General features: G+C 56.8%; 1 protein-coding gene across 1 annotated transcript in view; it reads left to right on the top strand.

Moving 5' to 3' along the window:
• The first annotated feature begins 426 nt into the window (after positions 1-426).
• The window catches only part of TMEM132E (transmembrane protein 132E), a 55,970-nt gene continuing 33,821 nt past the window's right edge, over positions 427-22,575 (top strand). Inside the window, exon 1 of the mRNA XM_058703218.1 lies at positions 427-2,045. Within this exon, the coding sequence (XP_058559201.1) occupies positions 1,979-2,045 (67 nt within the window). The 5' untranslated portion in view covers positions 427-1,978. The remainder of the gene's footprint in view (positions 2,046-22,575) is intronic.

Raw genomic sequence — 22,575 nt, 5'->3', positions numbered from 1 at the left:
GAAAGCACCTCCGGCGCCCGGCGAGGAGCGTGCTTCCTTTGAAAAGGGACATCGGTGGTTGCGGTGGCGTCTACCCGGGGGAAATGCAGCCACCGCAGCCGGCCGGCCCCGCTCGGGCCCCAGCGCTAGCCTACAATGGGGAGGAAAAAATAAAACATAAAAGAGAGGCGAGCGGAATCGCGAGGTCGGCCGCGGCCCGAGTCTCATTAAGGAGCCGCGCGCGCCCCCAGGCTGGGAATGCGGAATGGACACGTGGACCGGGGTGGGGGGAGCAGGGTTGGGGGGGGGGGTGTCTCCGAGGCGCGCGAGTCGTGGGCCGCGCGCTCCGGGCCCACGTGACCACGGGGAATCTGGGAGGGGAGGGGAAGGGAGCGAGCGCGCCAGGCTCCGCGCCCGCTACTGCCGGGGTGGGCGCTGAATCCCGGACGGGGGAGGAGGGCGGGCGGGCGCGAGTGTGTGTGTCTCTCTCGAGTCATTTACGGCGGAGCAGCCGGCGCGAGCGCCGAGGAGGCAGCGGCGGCGGCGGCGGTGGCTTCGTGCAACTGTGGCTCCCCCCACCTCCTCTCTCTTTTTGCTCCTTGATTCTTCTCCCCCCACACACGTCCATGGGGAGCCGGCCCCCCTGCCGGCACCTCCTCTCGGCTCGGCCCCGTAGGCTCCAGCTGCCGCCTCCCTGGCCGCGGGCTGCGCGGGCGCCCGGTGCCTCGGCCCCTGGCGTGGCGCCCGGGTCTCGCCGCCCGCAGCCTGGGCTGGCGTGGCGCTCCGCTCGCCCAAACTGACTCCGAGAGAGGCAGCCGATGCCCGGCTGCACCGAGACAGCGCGCGAGCCGGTATCCGGGGGCAGGGCGGGGGCGGCGGGGAGAAGGAGACATCGGAGACTCTGAACCCCCGAAAAGTTCAAGGTTTGTGCAGGTCCCCCCGGGGAAGGCGACGAGCGAGGCGGAGCGGCGTGCCCCTCTGCTGAGACAGCGAGACCTGGGAGGAGAGGGGAGCGGCTCGGGGCCGCGGCGGGCTGGCCGAGCCCTTCTCCATCCTAGTACGGCTTACCCGCCGGGAGGCTGGAGTCGGCACCCCTGGCAGGGAGGGCGCGGGTCGAGCGCATTAGCCGGCTGTCCCGCTCCCCCGCTTCTCCGAGCCCCATCTCCATGGGGCAGCGCGTTCCGGCCGCACCACCCTCGCCCCAGCCGCGGAGCCGCTGCCCGGGCAGGCGGCGCTGAGCCAGCCTGCGTGGAGCCCGGGCCCTGGTCGAGACTGGAGAGAGCGCGCTGGAGCCGAGCAGCGAGCTCTGCGAGGGGACGAGCTGCTGGCCGCCTGCCTCGGGCATTTTGTCCCGGCGTCGCCCAGGGTGGTGGCGACCCGCGTCGCCGGTCTCAGCACCGCACGGAAACTTTTCCTGCTCCAGATGGATTAAAGTTGCCTGGATTTGCTCTTTCTTTGCGAAAGAAATCATTCATTTGCACCTAACCTGGAATTTCTATGCTGGGGCTGCTGCAGGGCGCTTGGAGGAAGGAAGCCGCGCTATCTATGTGGGGTTACTACCGAAACCGAAGAAACTGGGGCTTGCGTCGGAAATCTGCACCCTCGAGCGAGTTCGGGTTCGAGCTGGGCCTCGGGGCTGGGGGATCCAGCACTTGGCTCTAGGCAGTCCCCGAGACGCCGGTGGCCACTGGGCTCCGGGACCGCACGTGCGGCTCCCCCCTCGCCGCACAGATCCTGCAGGGGGCACCAGCCGGGGGAGGTGGAGGCTCCTCCCGCCCGGAGCTGCGCCCCTACCAGCTCCGAGGGTGTAGCCGGCGGCGCCTGGGACGCCCCCCTCCCCTCAAAGTGTCCCCGAATTGCACTCCCTGGCCCCCCAGAGCTTTCGGCAGAGACATTCGGGCGCCACGGCCACCCTGAGTTGGATGTGACCAAGCCCAGACTGGGGCCAAGTCGTCGAGGACTGTTGCCCCCTCGTCCCCTTCCCTCTCCCACCTCGGCCATGGCCCCAAGGATGTCGGGCCGCGGCGGCGCCGCCCTGCTCTGCCTCTCTGCGCTGCTCGCCCACGGTAAGTGTCGCGGCGCGGATTGGGAAGTGAAGATGCGGCGGGTGCCGCTGGAGGGGGCACAGGGGAGACTGGAGAAAGGCGAGCCCCCACCCCCCGGACTCGCAGCCGCGGTTCCCAGCCCGGCATCTCGGGCTGCTGCTCGAGTTACCTTCAGTCCCCTAGCCCTTTGGCGGGAGCGGCGGCTGCGAGCCCCGCCCTGGGGACCGAGCCCGGCTCCCGAAAAGGGCGGGGGGGAGGGGGGTAGGCACTCCAATCCTTTCCTGGTTAGAAAGAAGGGTCCAAACCCTAGAGTCTGGGGGCGTGTCCGCCCACGGAGATCTATGGGGATCCAAGGGATCCGCTAGATCGCATCCGGGCTGCCCCTCCTTCCACTTTCACCCCCGCACCCTGCGGGGCTGGGGGCCGTTTGGGTCCGCGGGGATCCTGTCTTCTCCGCCGCGGGCGCGCAGGCCGGTGCGGGGCCGCGCCGCCGGCCGCCTGGCTTCCTGCGGCGGTCCTCGGGAAGGGAAGTGGACTGACCCGGGCCCCGGGAGCCGCGGCGGCTCGCCGCTCGCCGCCCGCCGTCCTGTGAGCTGCATCTAAATGGCCGGCTTAGCCGAGCCTGGAGGGCGGGGGTCTGGGCCACGGGCGCGGGCCGGGGCGGCGAGCGGCGCGCGGAGGGGACGGGCTCCGCGCTCTCGCGTTCTGCAATCTGTTGCGTCTGCTCCCTAGGCTCGCCCCGGGCTCCGCGGTAAAGGGGGTGGGAGAGGGAGGGGCCGGGGTTGGCGCGCTTTGGCAGTGGGACAGCAGGGATACGGGTAGGGGACAGAGGGTCGCTGAACAGCACCCCCCCCTCCCCAGAGTGGGAACTCCGAGCCGACGGGAGAAGGCTGCAGCGGGCCTTCCGCAAGCTGGAGGCGCTCCAGGAGGCTAGGGGCGCTGACCGAGCGGGGAGGGAGAGAGCTGGGGCGGAGGAGGAGAATGGAGAAGAGAGGCCCCCTACCCCCTCCCAACACGAAACCAGCAGACCTGGGACACATTTCCCCCACCGGGGGGTGGGGGTGGGGAGGGCTTTGTCGCCCCACGCTGAGGGGTGAGCCTGGACAGGCTGGAGGCGGCTTGGATGGAGAGGGCAGGGGGCTCTCCGGGTTGATGGAAGACCCTCGATGTGTCGGGCTTAGCGTTTGCCCACATCTGCCCAGTCCTGAGGGGCCGGCCCAAGCCCCTCTTGAGCTTGCCCCCGGCCTCTAACCGGCTGCCTCTCTCACCCTGACCAAGGCGCGTCCTCAAGGTTGAAAGAAGAAGGAAAGGAATGGGTTCCGGGAATCTGGGGGCCTGGGGTTAGGAGTGGGTGGGGAATAAGGCCCACCTTCCTCTAGGGTAGATTGGCTCTTCTCTGCCGGTGGGAGGGGGGGGTTGACTCTGGGTGGGAGCCGGTTTGAGTTCAGTTCACCAGACACAGCCAACCTCAGTTCTTTATCAGAAAAATGGGCAGGGCAGCGGGAGGGGGTTAGGGGCAGGGGGAATGCAGCTGAGAACCAGAAATCTCGGCTCTGTGTGCAAGACTGAGGGTGGGGAGGGGGTGGGGAGGTGGGCTGTGCCTGTCTGGGCACTGGAGGTGCAGGGGCTGTGCCTGTGACCCGGCCCTGCTGAGCAGGAAGTGTGGGCGCCTAACAGGAGGAAACCGAGCTGGGGCCTGGGTCTAGGTGTGGTTCTGCTCCCCTCCTGCAGTCTTGTGTCTTATTGTCGGGTCTCCTTTCTAGAACCCAGCCATGGCCCCACCTGGGGGCAGCTCAGCCGCTCTTATTAGCTTCCTGACCCCTCAGCCTGGTATTAAAGATCCTTTCTCCTCCCTCACCTGTTAGAATCCTGCCTGCTTCCAGAGACCCAGCCCCAGTGGGGCCTTGGCGTCCTGGCCCTGCTTTTCCTGAGGGGTAGCAGTCTGCTTCGTTTCCTCCTGAGATGTTCCTGTCTTTTCTGCACCCCGTTAGTCCTGGAGTGGTCGAGGCAGAACAGTGGGCTTATTCTCCTCTGTCCCTCCACACAGCCAGTGCTAGTATGCACAGGACCCCTGGCTGACCAGCAATCAGAAAGAAGCTATTTGCAGAGGTGGGGTGGGATTCCCCCACTGACCAAGTGGTTTCCCTTCCTGGTTACCTGGCTCCCTTTCTGAGCCCCTTCCCGGAGTTCCCATGCCATGCCTCAATCTCCCCATCCTCAGGGAAGGGTGCCAGGAGATGCTCAAAGCTTGGGGAACTCCCCACTCCAGAGCTGGATAAGGCCAGAATCGCAGAAGTTCCTCCCCTCTTCAGAAACAACCCGTCTTCCCTGGACTTTCCTCCTTCGGGGCTGTGTGACACCCACCCACCCGGACCGTCCCTCTGTCAAGAAAAGCGGTCATGGATTTAGTCTCACTTCAAGCTAACGGTTGGGATTTCTGGGCTCTCCAAAGATGCTGAGATAGGGGAGGGACTTGTAGTCTTCGGTGCCCGGCAGGCCACTGAGGCCACAGGCTTCTGACCACACAGCCAGACTGGGAGCCAGATAGCCTAGGTTTCTGTCTGACTCTGGCGCCATCCGGCAGGGTGACCTTGGGCTGTCTCCCTCATGCTCCCCATCTTGCACAAGCAGTCCCTCGCGGCCCTGCCCCCCTCACATTCTGCCAGAACCGCTGGGCAGATACCACATGTGGACAGAACCCCACTACGTTTTTAGGGCCCAGCTCAGCCTGTGGGGCAGCAGCCCTTAGCCTCAAGGCTTCTGCCAGAGACTATCAGAGAAGGCCACTTTCCTGCATCTGGTCTTTGGGGAGGCTTTCTGCTCCATTTTTAGTTTGAATGGGAGTTTAGGGGGGCAGGGTGCTGGTTAAATGTGTTGTAGAGCTGATAATGTCAGCCTCCTACTCAGTAACCTGCACTGGCTCCCCGCTGCCTGTAGGATCAAGGATACACTCTTTGGCCCCCCCTCCCTCCTGAGATCAGAGGCCCTACACGATCTTGTCTAGGTCTGCGTCTTCTCCTCGGTGGCACTTCCTGCCTCTCCGCTTGTGCGCCCACCAGCCCCTCCCTCTGGAATACCAGCCTCCAGAAATCCTTACCTCGCCATCAGAACCCAAGTCAAACCTCATCTCGTCCAGGGAGTCTGCCTCTGTTACCCCTTGGCTTCCCACCAGCAGCCCCCTCCCTGTGACAGAAACAATGGCTTTTTCTAGTGCAGCCTTGGCTTTTTGTGAGGCCTTTCCAGCACTCCTCGTGCGCCGGAGTGTGGGTGTGTGAAGGGTGTGCGTGAGCCTGTTTGTGCATGTGCACCCCTCCTGGTCCCCACGTCCTTGCATTTAGCACAGAAGCTATGTGTTCTTCATTTTTGCCCCACTCTCCAGGGCTTGACACATGGTAGGTGCTCAGAAGAAAGGGATGGGGTGGGAAGACAGCCCCGTCTTGAGGGGCCCTCCAAGTCACAATTGAAAAGGGAGCTCTGGGGGCGCCTGGGTGGCTCAGTCGGTTAAGCGTCCGACTTCAGTTCAGGCCGTGATCTCACGGTTCGTGAGTTCAAGCCCCACGTCTGGCTCATCCCTGACAGTATAGAGCCTGCTTGGGATTCTCTCTCTCTCCCTCTCTCTCTCTCTCTCTCTGCTCCTCCCCAACTTTTGCTTTCTCTCTCTCTCAAAATAAATAAATAAAGCTTAAAAAAAAAAAAGAAAGAAAGAAAGAAAAAGAAAAGAAAAGGGAGCTTTGGCGGTGGAAGACGGAGGGGGGGCATGCAGAAGCCAGGACAAGGAGGAGGTAGGCAGAGACACCAGGAAGAGAGCAAAGGAATGGGGCAGGGCCGTGCCCACACCCTCTTGAGGGGCACATATAGGGTACACGTCTCTGGAGTGACATGTTATAACAGCACTCCATAGGATACGAACGTAGCGTCCCACGGCAATCTGACTGCACAACCTCAGATGCGTGCGTCCTCACCTTTTGGTCCCCAGCCTGGCAACCTCGAGCCTCCCTGGTAGGTTGGGGCCACGCTCTCCCCACCCCACCGATGACCCTTTGGAGATGCATGAGGGACACCGTAGAAGAGGGTCAGCACTGACCCCTGGAGTGAGGAATGGTGTTCCCCCCACCCCCCAACGCACACCCCCATCTTGGTCCTGGCCACATGGAGCCCTACACCACAACACAGCCTTGTTATGTTTAAGACCAGTAGGTGGGGATGTGTTATAAACTTGGCGGCAGAAAATGAGCTTTATTAGAATCCTGAGGATAACTCAGTGCTTGGCTGTAGGAGGCAAGGCCACGTTGGAACATGAGGGGAGGGCTTGGGGCAGCCTGGCTGGAACTGATGGACCCCAGGCCTGAGATTGGCAGTGAGTGCTCAATGAGGCTGCAGAAACTGAGACCCTTAGAGGCACTAACTCCAACCCCTGCCACCCTCCTAGGGCAGGGGGGCGGGTGGAGGCGAGGGGAGGGCTCACCTTGCTGCCCTACACATGGTGATGTCCATCCCCAAACCTGTGACTGAAAAGGACCACACAGCCACCGCTGCAGCCCTCACACAGATGAGGAAACGGACACTCAGAGAGGGACGGGGATTGGCCAAGGTCACCCTGCCAGTTTGTTCTGGAATCAGAACTAGCACCAGAGCCCAAAGGGAGTTCCTGGAGTGGCCGTCTGCTCCAGGCCACTTGGCAGGGATCCCACCGTCTCTGTTGCTGCCCCCCCAACCCCATCTCCCGGCTTTGTCCGAAGACGCGTTTCTGGCCTCAAGCCAGCCTCGAGTCCCAGCCAGTCGAGACAGCCAATCACCAGTGGCATTCACAGGCTTCGCCGGGCACAACAGGGAACGTGGAGGGGTTCCGGACATGATCTTCAGCTCTCTTTCATGCGTCCAGTTGAAGAGATGAGAAAAAGGCCCAAATTCTGAAATTCAAGGTAGTTTGAAATCAGAATTCCCTAGGAGAAGGGAGGCGGGGGTTCAGATCCTGAATTTGTCATCCGCTTGCTGTGCAACCGCAGTGAAGCCATCTCCCTCTCTGAGTTTTTTCCTTCTCTGTCAATGAAGGGACGGTGTCCCCCACGCCCCCGTCCACGTCTCTTGTTGTGATGGACAAGCCTGCTGTTTTGTCCCTTAACGTGTCTCTGCTCTGTGCGGTGCCTCGCTGCACAGATGCCCACATTAGATGCTAACAAGGGGATCGGCTTCCCTCTCTCCATTCCCTCCCCAGAGTTCTCCTTACTTCTTCCTTGCAGTACTCAACACAGAATTTTAATAAGAGATTAATGAGCCAGGTGTGGTGGGTTTTTTTTTTTAAGAAAATGAATTTCTTTTTCTATTTTCCTACTCTTTTTACGTGGAAAGGGGGCCTCCTTACCATCAATTCAGTCAGCTCTGCTGCCCTCCAGCTGTCCCCAAGGATGGGACACTGGTCTCTGGGAGGCCAGTGCAATAACAGGGCACAAGCCTCTCTGGGGACACATGCAGAGAGGCCAGAATCCCCTTCTCCTTTCTTCTGTCCTGTTTGCCCCTTTCAGTCCCGCCTCCCCCAGCCCCCCCATGCACACACCTCCACCCCAGGCTCTGGAGACAACCCAGCAGTATGTATGGGACGTTGGAAGCAATTGCCTGGATTACTCAACGCTTGTTGCAGCAGAGAATGAATGCAAGAATGAATAATTCGGTGCCGGAAAAAGGTGGAAAAGGTAATTGAAGAAAATCCTTTTTGGCCTAAATTTTCTGCCTTTGGAAAGTTTTGCTTTTTTTTCTTTTAATGTTGTATTTATTTTTGAGAGAGAGAGAGAGAGAGCGCAAGCCAGGGAGGGGCAGAGAGAGAGAGGGAGGCACAGGCTCCAGGCTCCGGGCTGTCAGCACAGAGCCGGACGACGTGGGGCTTGAACTCCGAGTGGCAAGATCATGACCTGAGCTGAAGTCGGCCGCCCAAACCGACTGAGGCCCCCAGGACCCCCTGGAAAGTTCTGCTTTGTATCAAACTTGAATCCTTCCTGCACTCTCTTGCTACATTCTCGCCCACACCTTCTTGGCCTGTGAGGATAGGCAACCCGTTACTCTCTTCTCTTGAGTGACTTTTCCTGTTCTGCCCACACGGGAGGCAGGGGGCAGGGCACATGCTTACTGGCAGAGTTTAGCAGCCTGTCTCCATTTCCTAGGCCCCTACCTCAGGGCCCTCAGAGCTGGGGAGTGATATGCCTAGGGTCAGCTGGGTAAACAGGACAACACTCAAAATAGTTGAGCTTTTCACAGGCATCTTTCTCCAAGAAGCCAGGTCTGAATGGCATCAGACCCTAGAGAGCAGTCCCCTGGCAGCCGGGACACCCTGAACCCTGAACCCTTGCCCAGGCACCCAGTCCCAGAGGTAGCCAATCCTTAAACAGAATGAGTCACAGTCGCACTGAGTGACAACCTCCCTGCTTTTCTGAGGGACAAAAGGAGAAGAGGGAAAATGTTTCTACCTCCCGGGAGTGCCCAGTATGACAAGGGGCGTCACGGTCTCGTGCCAGAGAAACCCCAGTCCGATGAAGGAGGCACAGCCCAAGCCCTCAGAGATGGCCTTTGTCCCCTTGCATGGTGAGGGTCTGACGGAGAGAGACAAGATGATCACCTTCGCCCAGAAGCGCGGGGCCCCACCTTGCAGACCTCCTCCTCCTCTCCCCGCCGCCCCCAGGGCTGTTGGAGAGCATGGCTCTGGGCCAGAAGCGAGTGTGTTTTGGGTGGATTGATACAGACAATGCAGCAGACTTGTCACGGCAGGAGAACGGTGTCACAGGGAGCTCGCAGCACAGGCTCACGCTCACATGTGCACCCACATGGTCATGGGCACACCCAGACATGCTTGAGAGATCAGGCAGTCCTTTGGGGTTCAGATCCACAAGCTCATCTGAGTTCCACAGCAGCGGCAGGGCAAAGGCAGCGCTTGCGATCCCCATTTTACAGATGGCAAAACTGAGCCTCCACAGAATCCTCACCACACCAGCTCTACTTTCTAACCCTGAACAGGGAAGTCTTCTTTGCTGTACCTGTCTCTCACAGGGAATAAGCACGGACATGGACAGACAGACACGTGGGCTCCCTCATCTCGAGCTCCTCTCCCCTTACTCTCTAGACCTCTTTCAGTCCCTTGAATGAATGTTCTTTTCCGTGCCAGAGCCTCTGGACATGCTGTTCCCTCTGACCAAAACACCCTTCCATAGCCATCTCCTGCTCAGCCTTCAGGCCAGAGTCTAACCACACTTCCTCTTGGAAGCCCACCCTGATTCTCAGGTGGGCAAAGACCCACTGCCTTCTGCAGCTCCTTGCCGATTTGCCGTGTTAGTGTAACTGTGCTGTGTGGCCTCCCGGCTGGCCATAAGCATGAGTGGACCTGGAAAGTGGGTGGCCTCTTCCCGGCCGCTGTATTCCCGTGGTCTGCTGGGAGGTCTGGGACAAAATAGGCGTTTGTTGATTTGTCAGATGAGTCTGTGAACATACCCTAGTGTGCATACTTGTGTACATAGACACCTTCCCCGTCACTCCGTGAGTATTCAGTCGGTGCTTACTGTGGGCCAGGCGCCGTTCAAGGTACTTGTCTTAATCCGTGAATTTAACAAAAATCCCTGCACTCATGGAGGCTGTGTTCTTGTGGAAGGTGGTAAGGCACGCAGACAGCAAGTAATAAATATACTGTATTAAATAAGTGAATTGTATGTTAGAAGGCAAAAGGGGCTATAAGGAAAATAAAAAAGGTAGGGTATGGGGAATTGGGAGTGTGTGTGTGTGTGTGTGTGTGTGTTTTGGGAGGGGTTGTGCAGTATAAAATGAATGCTCACTTGATAAAGTGTCATTAAGCACACTTGAAGGAGGTAGGAAGCGAACAAAGCAAGTAGGGGAATATTACAGAGGGCAGGCCCTAGGGCAGGAGTGGGCTTGACCATTCAGATTCAGCAAGGAGGCGAGACTGGGCTGGACAACAATGCGGGATGAGGACAGCTGCGGCAGACGAGTGGCTCTTGTAGGAACATTGACTTGTAGGCTCAGGGAAATGGGGAGCCATAGCAGGGTTTGGAGCAGGGGTGACCTGAGCTGCAGGCTTGCAGAGCCCCAGAACCTGTGGGGTCAGTGCCGCAGGGAGGGACCTCTGTCTGCTCCCTTTGGCCCATTGACCCTCACAATCCCGGCTGTGGCTGCCTTTCTGGCTGCCCCACAGCCACCCCATCGGGGGCAGGCCCAGGGTGCGGAGGGGGCAGGCTGCAGCAGAGACGATCCAAGCATTGGCAAAGCTGATTTCCAGACCCGCCCGGCCGAGGAGCCGTGTGGCTGTCCGGCCCTCCTCTGATGGGCTTGGACCTCTGGAACTGCAGCCCTGGATGCTTCCACGGCCTCTTCTTGCCAGGCCCCCACCATCGCTTCCGTGATGGATGCCAGATGCCAGTATCTTCATCTCAGCTGGGGCATTTGGGATGCTAAGTTAGCTGCAGTTTATGTCACAGATTTTGATTTTTTTTTAACTAATTATCATCCCTTACCAAAAAAAAAAAAAAAAAAAAAAACCCACTCCAGGGGTCAGGCAGATTATAGGCACTTGCTTGGACAGCGATCTTCTAGACCACTCTGATTTGGGAAGGAAGACAGCCAGGATGTGTGCCGGTTCTGTGTTCCAGGAAAGCAAAACCCAATTTCCCTGGATCCCTGAACACCCTGCAGTGACTCCAGATTACCTGTTGCTTTGACCTCTCTCTCTCTGTCCCTGTTTTATGTCCGCAAGAGCTGGGTTGGTGGCCCCTCCTTCCACCACCAGCCCCCTGCCACCCACATGACCTCTGCAGCCCACGCCCCTTAGGCAGGGAGGCGACCTGCCCCCAGGGTGGGTGTTGGGGGACCGCACTCTCCTGGGCCCTGCCCCTCCTGGGGAGAGAGAAGTGGTAGGAGGCCTTTGTCCAATAGGAAAGAACTCTTGGATTGAAAATAGGAAAAATTACCATTTTCTCAGCTGCCAACACAGCAGAGAAATGATCTCAATTTTCTGTGGCTGTTCTCGGCAGGAGGAACACTGCCAGCCGCCTGCCCCATGCATGAGAGGTCTGAAATGCTGGAGGGAGGAGGCAGGAGCCGGGGAGGTAGTGGAGTGAGATGCGGGGGAGGGGGGACTGGCATAGGGCAGAGGCCTGCAGCCCTCCTCCAGCGAGGCCCCCACTGACCACAAGCCTGTGTCAGAGGAGCTGTTGAATTATCTAACTGCCTCGCTCATCACTTCTGTTAACTGAGTACCTACCTTGTGCCACTCCCTGTGCTGGGCACCAGGAATTGTCCCCGGGGAGCCAGGAGTAGACTTTGGTCCGTTTTGTTTCAGCCCTGATGCCCACAGCTCTCCTCCCCTACCTTCACTTTTTCCCTGTGCTTGACTCTAAAACCAACCTGCCCGGCATCGTCACTTCCTGTGTGACTTCAGGCAAAGCCACTGAACCACTTCGTGCCTCGGTTTCCTCGTCTGCAAATGATTATAAAAGTACCCAACTTGTAGGGTTGTTATGGCTCGATAAATGAGTCATTGTTTCATGTCAGATGTTAAGAATAGTGACTTGGGGGCTCCTGGGTGGCTCAGTGGGTTCAGCGTCTGACTTCAGCTCAGGTCATGATCTCACGGTTCATGAGTTCGAGCCCCGAGTCGGGTTCTGTGCTGACAGCTCAGAGCCTGGGGCCTGCTTCAGATTCTGTATCTCCCTCTCTGTCTCTCTTTCTGCCCCTCCCCCACTCACACTCTCTCTCTCTCTCTCTCTCTCTCTCTCTCTCTCTCTCAAAAATAAATAAACATAAAAAAAATAGTGCCTTTGGGGCACCTGGGTGGCTCAGTCAATTAAGCATCCGACTCTTGATTTTGGCTCAGGTCATGATCTCACGGTTTGTGAGATTGAGGCCTACGTTGGGCTCTGCGCTGACAGCACGAAGCCTGTTTGGGGTTCTCTCCCTCCCTCTCTCCCTCTCCCCTCGCCTGCTCGCACACAAATGCTCTCTCTCTCAAAATAAATAATTAAACATTTTAAAAAAAAATAGTGCCCGCCCATATACCAAGTGCCAAAAGTGAAGGTTGTCAATGTCATTGTTGTTACCATACTAGCACATGCCCGGCACCTTGTTAAATGTAAAAATGAAGAAAATACGGTGCCTGTCCCAAGGGGGGCTTCTAAAGGGGTGCCCTGAGCAAATGAACCATGTCTGCACAGACTGTGATAAAATGCAGTCGTAGGTTGTCGGGAGGGATAAAGTCGTAGGTTGTGGAGGGAGAACTCTCATAACTATTCAAGAGGTCAGGGGAGGCTTCACGGAGGAAGTGCCACCCCTGAAGACCAATCAGTCAGCATCTACTCTGTGTCTGATACCCTAGGGAAGACAGAAACGCAGGGCAAAAACAGTTGCTGGCCTACAATTCAGTCCAGCGAGGGAGAACCAAGCTGCCTGGGAAGGAGTAGCAGGATAGGCAGACTAAATGCAGGGTATATGGTTGGTAATTCTTTACCTGGATGATCTTTAGAGATCTCTCAGAGCTTTGACTCTATGTTCCATTGAGTGCTAGGGAGCTACTGAGTGCTCTGGAGTGAGGGAGTGACATGATCAAAGCGGGGTTCTCAGTAATGAGTTGGTTGGGGCAGTCTGCAGATTGGAGCAGTGCTGAAGAATGCTGGTGGGTGAGGGCTCTTGGGAAGGATGGTAAGTGACCCTAGTTGTCCTAAGAGGTACCACCATATGGCAAGGAGCCCAGCCTTAGAACAGATCTGAGTGCTGGCTCTGCCATTCTTCCGTGGCCTGACTTCTTTCTACTCCTTGGTTTCCACCTGTGAGACCTGATGGCAAATGTGAGGTACAGAGCCTGCAGCGTAAGGCTCAGTGTTTGGAACTGTCTTGATTATTTTAGCAGCTAAGGCCCAGGGAGGAAAGGGCACTTTGGCCCACAGCCATTTATGACCCCTGGGAGGTGGGGGGGAGTGGGAGGCGGGTAGTCAGGAGTCCTGGAGAAAGTGGCTGGGTAGGAGGAGAGAGGCAAGATCGTCCTCAGTATTTTCAGCAAAAGCCCAGCCTCCCTCCTGTTCCCCACCTCCACTAGCAGCCAGGGCCAAGGGGACAGATCCCAGGGATCCCTGCCAGCTTTGGGCTCCAGGGAACTCTCAGACGAAGCCCTGTCAGGTCAGAGAATCGGGGTGGGTTTTCAAGTCATGCAAATGTAGGTTGACATCTCAGCCCTTGCCGCAGTGCAGCCGGGTGACCCAGAAGCCTCGGCTTCCCCCTCTGCAGAATGGGAGTAATGGCATCGTCTCTCTTGAGCTGGGCTGCTGCAAGGGTATAAGGGTGGACATGCCCGGAACAGGAGCCGTGAGCCTGCTGGAGGGCTCAGCCCAGTAAATGTGGTAGGTTCTGTTTATTTCTTCCCTCTCTTGCCTGGAGCCAGGCCTCGCTGCTGGAAAGCATGGTTAAGACAGTGCCAAAGACTTCCCGGAGATCTGTTTTCTGGTGGTTGAGTTTTTTCATTTCGTTTTGTTTGGGGTCTTATTTTTCTTACCCTTATGCCTCCTAGCAACATGCTGCCTGTTTGAAACACAGGAGTGGTCAGCAGCCGGCCCCTCGTCCTCCCTCCATTCCTCTTCCTTTCCCTTCCCAGGAAAGCCCCCATTCCCAGTGCCTCTCCAGGCTGGGGCCAGGGGAGGCGTTCCTGGGTCCCGCAGCCGGCCCCGTGGCACTGCCTGGGTCTCACTGGGCCGGTGAGGCCGTGGCTTCCTGATATTTGATTGCATTCTCAGCAGGTGGCCAGAAATGGGATCTGGGGTTATAGACTCGGAGCCAGGGAGGTTCCCAAAACACGTGCTCTGGTGCGTCCTGCAGCCCAAAGCACGTGGAGAACCTGGTCCCAGAGCTGCCTCCTCCCAGTCCTCCGGTTCAGATTGCCCGTCTGCAAACAAAGAAAAGCAAACCCGTCCTGTAGGGGCGTTGAGGGCAGGGTAACCGAGGTTATGCACCCTGCCGGCACAGTCAGAACTCAGTACAGGTCGAGGTAACCATTTCTTATTCATCTTGAGCCCCTAGGAGTCCCCTCAGAGCCCCGGTCTTGCCAGCCTCCCACCAAATCTTCCTCTGCCTCTGGGCTGTCTCCGCCAACCACCGGCCTTAGACACAGCCTTCTTCCCACTGGAGTTCATTCTCCTTGTCTCTGAAATCGGGGCTGCTATACTGGGTCCCTGAAATCAGGGCTGCTATATTGGATCATTGCTGCCCAATGGAAATATACCACATGTGGAAGGTACGTTTTCCTAGTAATCACGCGAGAAAACAGTGAAAAGAAACAGGAGAAATGAATTTGAACATACTCTAACCGATATATTCAAAAGGTTGTCATTTCAACATGTAATCAGCACGAAAGTTAGTGAGGAATTATTTTACATTGTTGGGTGTTGTTTGTTTTTTTTTTTAATTTTGTGTTAAATCTTCGAAAGCCCCTGTGTCTAACTCTTACACATCGCGATCCCAGCCAGCTGCGTTTCAGTGGCTCAGTAGCAAAGCCTAGAGAGTAGCCACCACTCTGGACGGTGCAGGGATAGATGCTCCCCAAGGACCTTACCAAGTTCTCCCCTGGGAGGTTCCTTGGGGAGCCCTGGAGTCAGCCCCCTGGGACTGATGAGGTGGGCCACTGTCCTTTCTGTAGTCCTTGGAGATTCCCTGCCTATGTGGAGTCGACTCAGTTCCGCCCCAGCCCTGGGGTGATTCGTGGGGGACCTGGAGACCCATCCATGCAGGGCCCGGCAGCTCCCGGCAGCTTCCCCTTCCTGCTCTACCGGGAGATCCTGTAAACCACACATCACACCAAGTCCCTCTCCGGCTCAGAGCCCTCCACCTCACTGAGAGTGAAGGCCAAAGTCCTTACTGTGGCTGACAAGGCTGGCACGATCTGTCACTTTTCCCGACAATACCTCTCTGACCGGATCTTCCTTCTCAGCCACTTGGCCCCCACCACACTGTCCTCTGCTGTCCTCATACACGCCAGGCACAGAGCCTCAGGGACTTGGCCCTTGCTGTCCCCCATCTGGCCTTTTCCCCCCAGATAAGGATGACTCATGCCCCCACGCCCTTCAGGCCTCCACTCAAGTGCATGCTGCGGGAGTGCCCCTCCCTGGCCATCCCCTATCCAAACTGGCCCTGCCCACACCTCCATCTGCCCCCCACTGTTTCCCTTCACCGACAGGTCATGTAGTTACGTGTCTGCTTGTTCATAGACTGACACGCCCTTGGAATGGAAGCTCCTGAGAACAGGAGCCACATCTCTTTTGTTCCCTGCTATATTCCCAGCACCTGGCTCGGGGCCGCACAGGACAGACACTCAGTACAAATTTGTGGAAGGAAAGAATTAAAAGCTTGCTTCTTTCTCTCCTCTCACCTTTCTCCCCAGGGACCCACTGGGAAGAGAGATCTAGGAGTTAAATGGGTGACAGAGACCAGAGGGAAGTAATTTCTTCCTCCCTGCCTCCCTCCCCCCCTTCCTGCCTGCTTTCCTTCCTTCCTCCCTCCTTTCTCCCTCCCTCCTCCCTCCCTTCCTTCTTTCTTTCCTTCCTTACTTCCTCTCTACCCTCCTTCCTCCTTCCTTCCTTCCTTCCTCCTTCCTTCCTTCCTTCTTCCTTCCTTCCTTCCTTCCTCCTTCCTTCCTTCCTTCCTCCTTCCTTCCTCCTTCCTTCCTCCCTTCCTTCCTTCCTCTTTCCTTCCTTCCTTCCTCCTTCCTTTCTTCCTCCTTCCTTCCTCCTTCCTTCCTTCCTTCCTCCTTCCTTCCTTCCTCCTTCCTTCCTCCCTTCCTTCCTTCCTCTTTCCTTCCTTCCTTCCTCCTTCCTTTCTTCCTCCTTCCTTCCTCCCTTCCTTCCTTCCTCCTTCCTTCCTTCCTTCCTCCTTCCTTTCTTCCTCCTTCCTTCCTTCCTTCCTTCCTTCCTTCCTCCTTCCTTCCTTCCTTCCTCCTTCCTTCCTCCCTCCCTCCCTTCCTTCCTTCCCTTCCTTCCTTCCTTCCCACACTCATCTGCCACATCCTAACTTGGTGGTCTTACAAAAATTACTTCACTGCACTGTGGCTCAGTTTCCACGTCTATAAAATGGGAGAATAAGGGCACTGGTCCCATAGGGTTGTTGGGGTGAATAAACACCTTAATGCCAGTAATGTGCTCAGAGCAGTGCCTGGCTCGTAGTAAGTGCTCAGTAAATGGTAGCTCCAGTTTTACTCTGCACACATTTTTGAGCACCTACTCCACGTCTACTGTGACAAGCAGTGGTCATGCGCAGGGAAGACGTGTTCGCCAGCTGATGTGGGACAAGGGCGGAAACCTCCAGTGCAGCAGAATCAGTGCCAGGGCGGTAGAGGCGCCGGTGACTTTGGAGACGCGCAGGGTGTGGCTTCCCGTCATTTTGCAACAACCACTCTCAAAGGCTCTGTGAACTGGTGACTTGAGCTCCGGTAACAACAACTGGGGCAGCCATTCTGTGCAGAGTCTTGCCCGCCCAGTGACTGTGGCATGCTCGAGAGAGTACAGCAGAGCGGTTCGAGAACCCCGTTATGAACAACACCCACCTCTTAGATCATGGGGTCCGATGGGCTCGTGTACGTAAAGTAGCCAGCACTGCCTGGATGCAGAGTGTAGACCAGAGAGACCAGACCTATTATTACCCTGGCTATTGATGTACTGGCCAGAGGGAAGGCAGACAGTGTGAATCTCCCTGCACACGGCGCCCTGCCTGCAGCTGGCACTCTGTCAGTGCGTGTTGAATACACGGAAAGCAGGTGTCCTCTGATGTCCTACCTGCACCGTGGCACAGAAGGGCCGCTCAGTGGGGTGAGATACTTAAGGTCAGAGAAGCTTGGGTCAGGGAAACTATATGGGAGCTAAGTGCCCCTCTCATGCCTCCCATCCATATTTGAAAGATAGGGACACTAAGGTCCAGAAAGGGACAGATCTTGGCCCAGCTCACACAGCGGTCTGTGATAGCAAAGCCACACCTAAGACCCAGGTCCCTGATGCCCAGCCCAGTGGGCTTGCCAGGGTGTCTTCAGAGGTTTTGCATGAGGGCATTAGAGGCGAGGGCGTGGCCAGCAATCACTGGAGGAAGCCGGTTGGTCAATCGCAGATCAGGGTAACCCCGCCATCTCCGGCTTCCCCCACGGCTGTATCTGGGGGGTAGGTCTCAGCGGGCATGGTGTTTACACCGAGTAACCAGATTCCATCTGCAATAATCACATCACAAACAGCATGAAATGCGAACTGTGGGGAAGGCTTTGCTAAATGTGCAACCGGTTTTCTGATTTTCCCTCCGCTCGCTCCCCGCCCCCACTTCTCTCGCCGCCGAATCGCACGCCCGCACATGGATGCACACATACGTGACCTGCATTCTCCAGACATCCAATTCAGGCCTCTGATCCCAGCCCAGCCAAGGTCACTTAGGTCCTTGTTCGGGAGAGCAGTTTCCCCTGTCTGGGGGGCTGGGCAGGAGGAGGGAGTGTTTGAAGATCAGGTTCTCATCCCTCAAGTTCGCCACCGTTTCCTACCGAGACCAAGAGTGTGGTACCCTGGGCAGTTCAAAAGTGGCTACCACACACTTTATCACCTCATCACAGGTAAGCCCAGCTTGTGAAATTGGCAATCCTGATCCCCATTGTATGGACGAGGAAACTGAGGCTCAGAGAAGGGAAGTGACTGGTCCAGGTCATAGAAGGGGAAGGCTGCCTTTGCCTCTTGAGAACTGTCGTCTGCTCCCCCTGGGCCCTATCTCCTGAGTCTGTTGGTCCAGGCCCAAGGCTCCTCCTCTTGCCCCAATATCAGAGGAAGAGTCACACCCGTTCAGCTTGGTCCCAGAGCCATCAACTCACCCATGCAGGTGCCCCAGTTACAAAAGGGGAAACCAAGGCATACATCCACTGGTGCCGGCTCCCCTCCTCATGTGTCACATCTCTTCGCCCACCATATACTCCCCATCCATCCATTTCCTGGGTCCCTGGCTGCTGCTACCCCAGCCTTGAGAGATTTGTCAGAGCGGGACCCTGCAGGCCCCCTCCCCCTCCCCACACCCCTCAGAATCCAGATTCTCCTTCTTGGCAACCCTGCAAAGCTGATCTGCATAAAACCATCCCTGGGCCCTGCCTTTAAAAGTCTTCATCTTTTCTCTTCTCCCTAAACGGCCCCTAAATGATTTCTGTAAATTGCTCTAAGTAGCTCAAAAAAAAAAAAAAAAAAAAAGAAATAATAATAACTCAGCGAGTGGCTGCCTGACCAGAATGTGGATGGCTCTCCTGTCTGGCCGCAGCTCCCAGGTCCTTCAGGCCCAGCACCCACGCACAGGGTCCTCTGCTCCTTAACCCAGGAAGGGGCGGCACTGCCTCTGAGACCCCACCTTGCCTCCTCCCTCAGGCAGGAGCATCCCCCATCAGACAGGAAGATCTCTGGGACACTGACATTCTCCCTTCCCCCTCCCCCACCCCTCCAGCCTGTGGACCCGCCAAAGGTAGGGCTGTGCCTCCCTTCTCAGTCTGGGGCTCCTCCCCCATTAGACATGAGGCTTTCCCAGGAGAGACTGCACCTGCCCGGTCAGGCAGGGGGTTCTCTCTGGGCAGGACTAACTCTCCTTGTTCTGCAACCAGCTGCCCTGTACAGCCTCATTTCCTTCACCCATGTTAGAAGCTTGGGCCCTGATTCCTAGACTGGGCTCCATTTCTATGACTCAGTCAAGCATGCACACATTCATTCATTCATTCTACGAAGCTTTCCTAAATACCTCCTTTGTGCCAGACACTGACTGGGCAGGTGTCCTTCTGCAGAGTTGACTCCTTTATGGTGCTCCTATAAGCAGGGCCCTCAGACATAGGCCTACTTCTCCTGGGGATAGGGTATCTAGCCAGAGGGCCAGCCGGGACGGCATCCCTCATGGACATGAGCCCAGCCTCACCACTTAGCCACCGTGATGACCTCTTGGCCAAGGTGGACCAGAGAGGGGCCCCTCTTGGGGAGCAGAGGCCAGGGGTGGGAGGGAGTTACTTCCAAGGAGACCCTGGCCTGCCCCCCGCTTCCTTCCATAAACTCTCCCCAAGCCCCCCACCCCCACCATCTCCTGGCCACAAGGGGCTGAGATCAGGGCCAGGAGACCTTGATCCTAGCAACCTAAGTCCTAAAATGGTGGCATGGACTTAAACAAGTCTCTTCTCCCTTCCGGCATCAGTTTCCCTTTCTAAGAGATGACAGAATTGGACTCCATCAGTAATTTTTTTTTTCTGACCAGGGAAATACATAATCCATAATATAATATGTAATATATATTGCCAGGGATATACATAATCTATAATGTATCATATACTATATATTACATATGATACGATTACTATAGGATGCAGTCAAAGCAGAGCTACTCTTTAAATGGAGAAGAGAGGTGTCCCCCACTGAGGGCTCATCTGCCCCACCCTCCCCTGCCACCCCAGAGCAGCCCTGGAGACACCCGAGGGAGCCCAGCTGGCAAGCTCTGGGTCTACTTAATCCATCCCTGAGGCCCCATCCACTCTGCCTTTGGGGGGGTCTGGCTAGAGCTGCCTGATTAGGGGCAGTCCTTCCACCTCTCTGGCCCCAGTTACCTGGGGCCACACTCAGTTCCCCTGTGGGGTGAAGCCCATGAGAAGACTTTGGCTTTTGCCTGGACCCCCAGCACCCCCTAGGGTCCCTGAATGGGTCCAGCCTCCGGTTAGAAGTGCTGGCATGAGAGCTACTCAGAAGGTGGCAGGTGGGACCGGCCCCAGGACAGCCCTGTCCATCCCTGACAGGAGGTAGATTGTTCTAGATGGGATGAATCCCATTTGTCACCCTCCCTGCACTCCCAGTGATGCACAGAAGTTGAAAGGGGGAGAATAAACAGACACAGCCCTCCGCTTCCTCTCCGATTTAATTGGAACCCAATTAAGTGAATAACTGTTACAAATGTGAAATCACCTTCCACCAACTTGGGGACGTGAGCCTATGCTCAGCCTGACCCTGTGGGACCCAGGCAGGGACCCAGCCCTGGCCCAGCAGTGCAGGCTTTCCAGGGGCTGGGGAAGTGGTGACTCACAGAACTCCGGACCACGCCCCCCAAAGCTGGGAGAGATGCAAGGGATCCCGTCCAGCCCCTGCTGCCCAAGCACAGCCTCTGGCCTCCACCCTCTGGTGTCACATTTGGCTGCCAAACTTGATTGACCCAGGATGTGGACTCCTCGCCCCAGGTCTCACAGACACTTGCTTGGTCCGAATGCAGGTGCTTGGAAGTGTCACCGTCGAGGCAGGGACGAAGGTCCCCAGAAGAATGGGGGTGAGGAGGGGTGAGGAGCAGGTGTGATGACAGTGTCTGTGGATTCAGGGGCAGGGAAAAAAATAGAACAACTCAGTTAGCAGTTCTGAATCTTGGCTGCACATTCAGGAGTTTGTAGATAACTCCTGGTGTCTAGGGTCCCAACCCTAGTGATTCTGAGGCCACCAGCTTGGGGTGTGGCATGGGCTCCCAGGTGATTCTTCAGACTCGCTACTGGGGCAAAAGGGGTCGGGGAGGAGTGAGACAACTGTCCCCTTCCAGGACCCACCCAGACCCGCCCGCCTGGCGTGGCTGGGGAGGGGTCTGGGAACCTGCATCTTACAAAGCTTCCTAGAACCTGGATGATCCCGGTGGGAATGTCCCCATGCTGGGGTCCTCTGGGGAGGGGACACTTGGAGGGCCTGGGGGCCAGAGGCGCTGGGGTCCCTGGGGAAGAGGAGGAGGCTAGAAAAGGTGTTAAGGATGGGCCTGTCTATTTTTAAGTGATTTGAAGAGAAACTTTCTCTGGTTTTCTCTCTTCTCTTTCTCTCTCTCGCGTGATCCTGTTTCAGGACCCAGAACTCAAGATGACACTCTTAGAACTGCTGTTCAGTTTCATTACACACATAGTAGGTACCCAATAAATATTTATTGAGAGGCGCTTGAGTGGCTCAGTCGGCTAAGCTTCCGACTCTTGATTTCGGCTCGGGTCATGATCTCACAGTTCGTGAGTTTGAGCCCCCATCGGGCTCTGTGCTGACAGCATGGAGCCTGCTTGAGATTCTTTCTCTCTCCCTCTCTGTCTCTGCCCGTCCCCCATGCTTGCTCATGCTCACTCGCTCTCTGTCTCTCTCTCAAATAAAATTTTAAAAATATTTAATATTTAATAAACACTTTATAGGCAAAATCTGTTGGGTGGGCTAGCCTGGGAATGTAACTGCTGTCAATGATACTGGCTCTGTGGAAGAAGGCATTGAAATGTGTTTCTAATACCCAATTTCCAGCAAACTTTTGATGAGCAGCCATGTAGAAGCTGGGATGTGTGTGTGTGTGTGTGTGTGTGAGGGAGAGAGAATATTCTGCTCCCAGTCAGCCCAGCATGGACCTCACCCACCTTGGAGCCCACAGTGAGATGTGATATGGGTACCCGGATTGAACTCAGTGGGCATTTATGGAGATGGCAGAGAGGAATGTGGTCAGAGGGAGGAGGGCCTGAGTGGTGGTTGAGGAGAAGGTCAGAGAAGGGCTGAGGCATCCAGGACAGGCAGACGGGCAGGGGTTAGAGTGGCCAGCGCTGAGCTGGGGCCCAGGATGTGGCTGTGAAGGACACAGATGTCAGGGTCCTTTGCACACGGCCTCCTCCACCGGGGCGGGGGGGGGGGGGCGGGGTACAAAGACAGATCAAAGATTCCAAGTAGAAAAAATGGCTGGAGATGGGGAGCTGTGAAGGGGAGGCCATGAGGTCACGGGACCCCCTGACCTGGAGCTTTAGCCCAGGTCCAGCTCACTGTGGGTCTCTAACAGTGTTTGCTGTGGGAAGAGAGAAGGGACAGTCCCCACCAGGGAGCAGGCAGAACCCAGGAAAGTTTGGAGTGGGGAAGAGTCTCCTTACTGCCTTCTCATGACACAGGATTTGGGCAGTGACAGCTGACCAGAGTCCTGGGAAGAGTGTCACCAAAGACCAAGGAGGGCTCTGGCTCACAACCTTCTAGGGTTTGTAGGAGACCCCAACTTGACCATCACCCCAGCGTCGTTAAGGAATATGGTGGAAAGAAGAGAGAAGCAGAGCCTGGTCCAGAGGCCTGGCCAACAGTGTCCCTTCCCGGAGCCTCTAAAGTGCAAGAATCAGGTAGCATCTCCAAGGAGGAATGACAGTCAGCCTACTGGCCATTGGTCCCCAGGGCATCGCTGTCACTCCAAGGGGCAGCCATTAAACTCAGAATGAGGGGCTTGGGAGAGCCCCCCAGCTCTCTAGGCTGCCTTATATCTGGGACCAGGCTGTCTTTCCTACAGCCAGGCTCAGCCCGGCAGGGTGCTCCGACCTCTGGCCCAAGGCTGTCTTTGTCCCCAAAGTCCCAACCCTACTTCCTGCTGACAGAGGACTCCAGAGAGGCGGCCATTCACAGGAGAGGTGACCCTGATGGCCTTGGGGGAGGGGGCTATCCCTGACCACACAGGGTGACAGTGATTAAATGTACCAGCAGCTGGGCCATCCGGGCCCTCCCTGCTGCTAATTTGGGTCAATTAAGCCAAT

This window comes from Neofelis nebulosa, chromosome 16, assembly GCF_028018385.1.
Source record: "Neofelis nebulosa isolate mNeoNeb1 chromosome 16, mNeoNeb1.pri, whole genome shotgun sequence".
NCBI classification, from domain to species: Eukaryota; Metazoa; Chordata; class Mammalia; order Carnivora; family Felidae; genus Neofelis; species Neofelis nebulosa.
The sequence above is the reverse complement of the archived record's forward strand: the minus strand, read 5'-3'. Positions and strand labels throughout refer to the sequence as shown.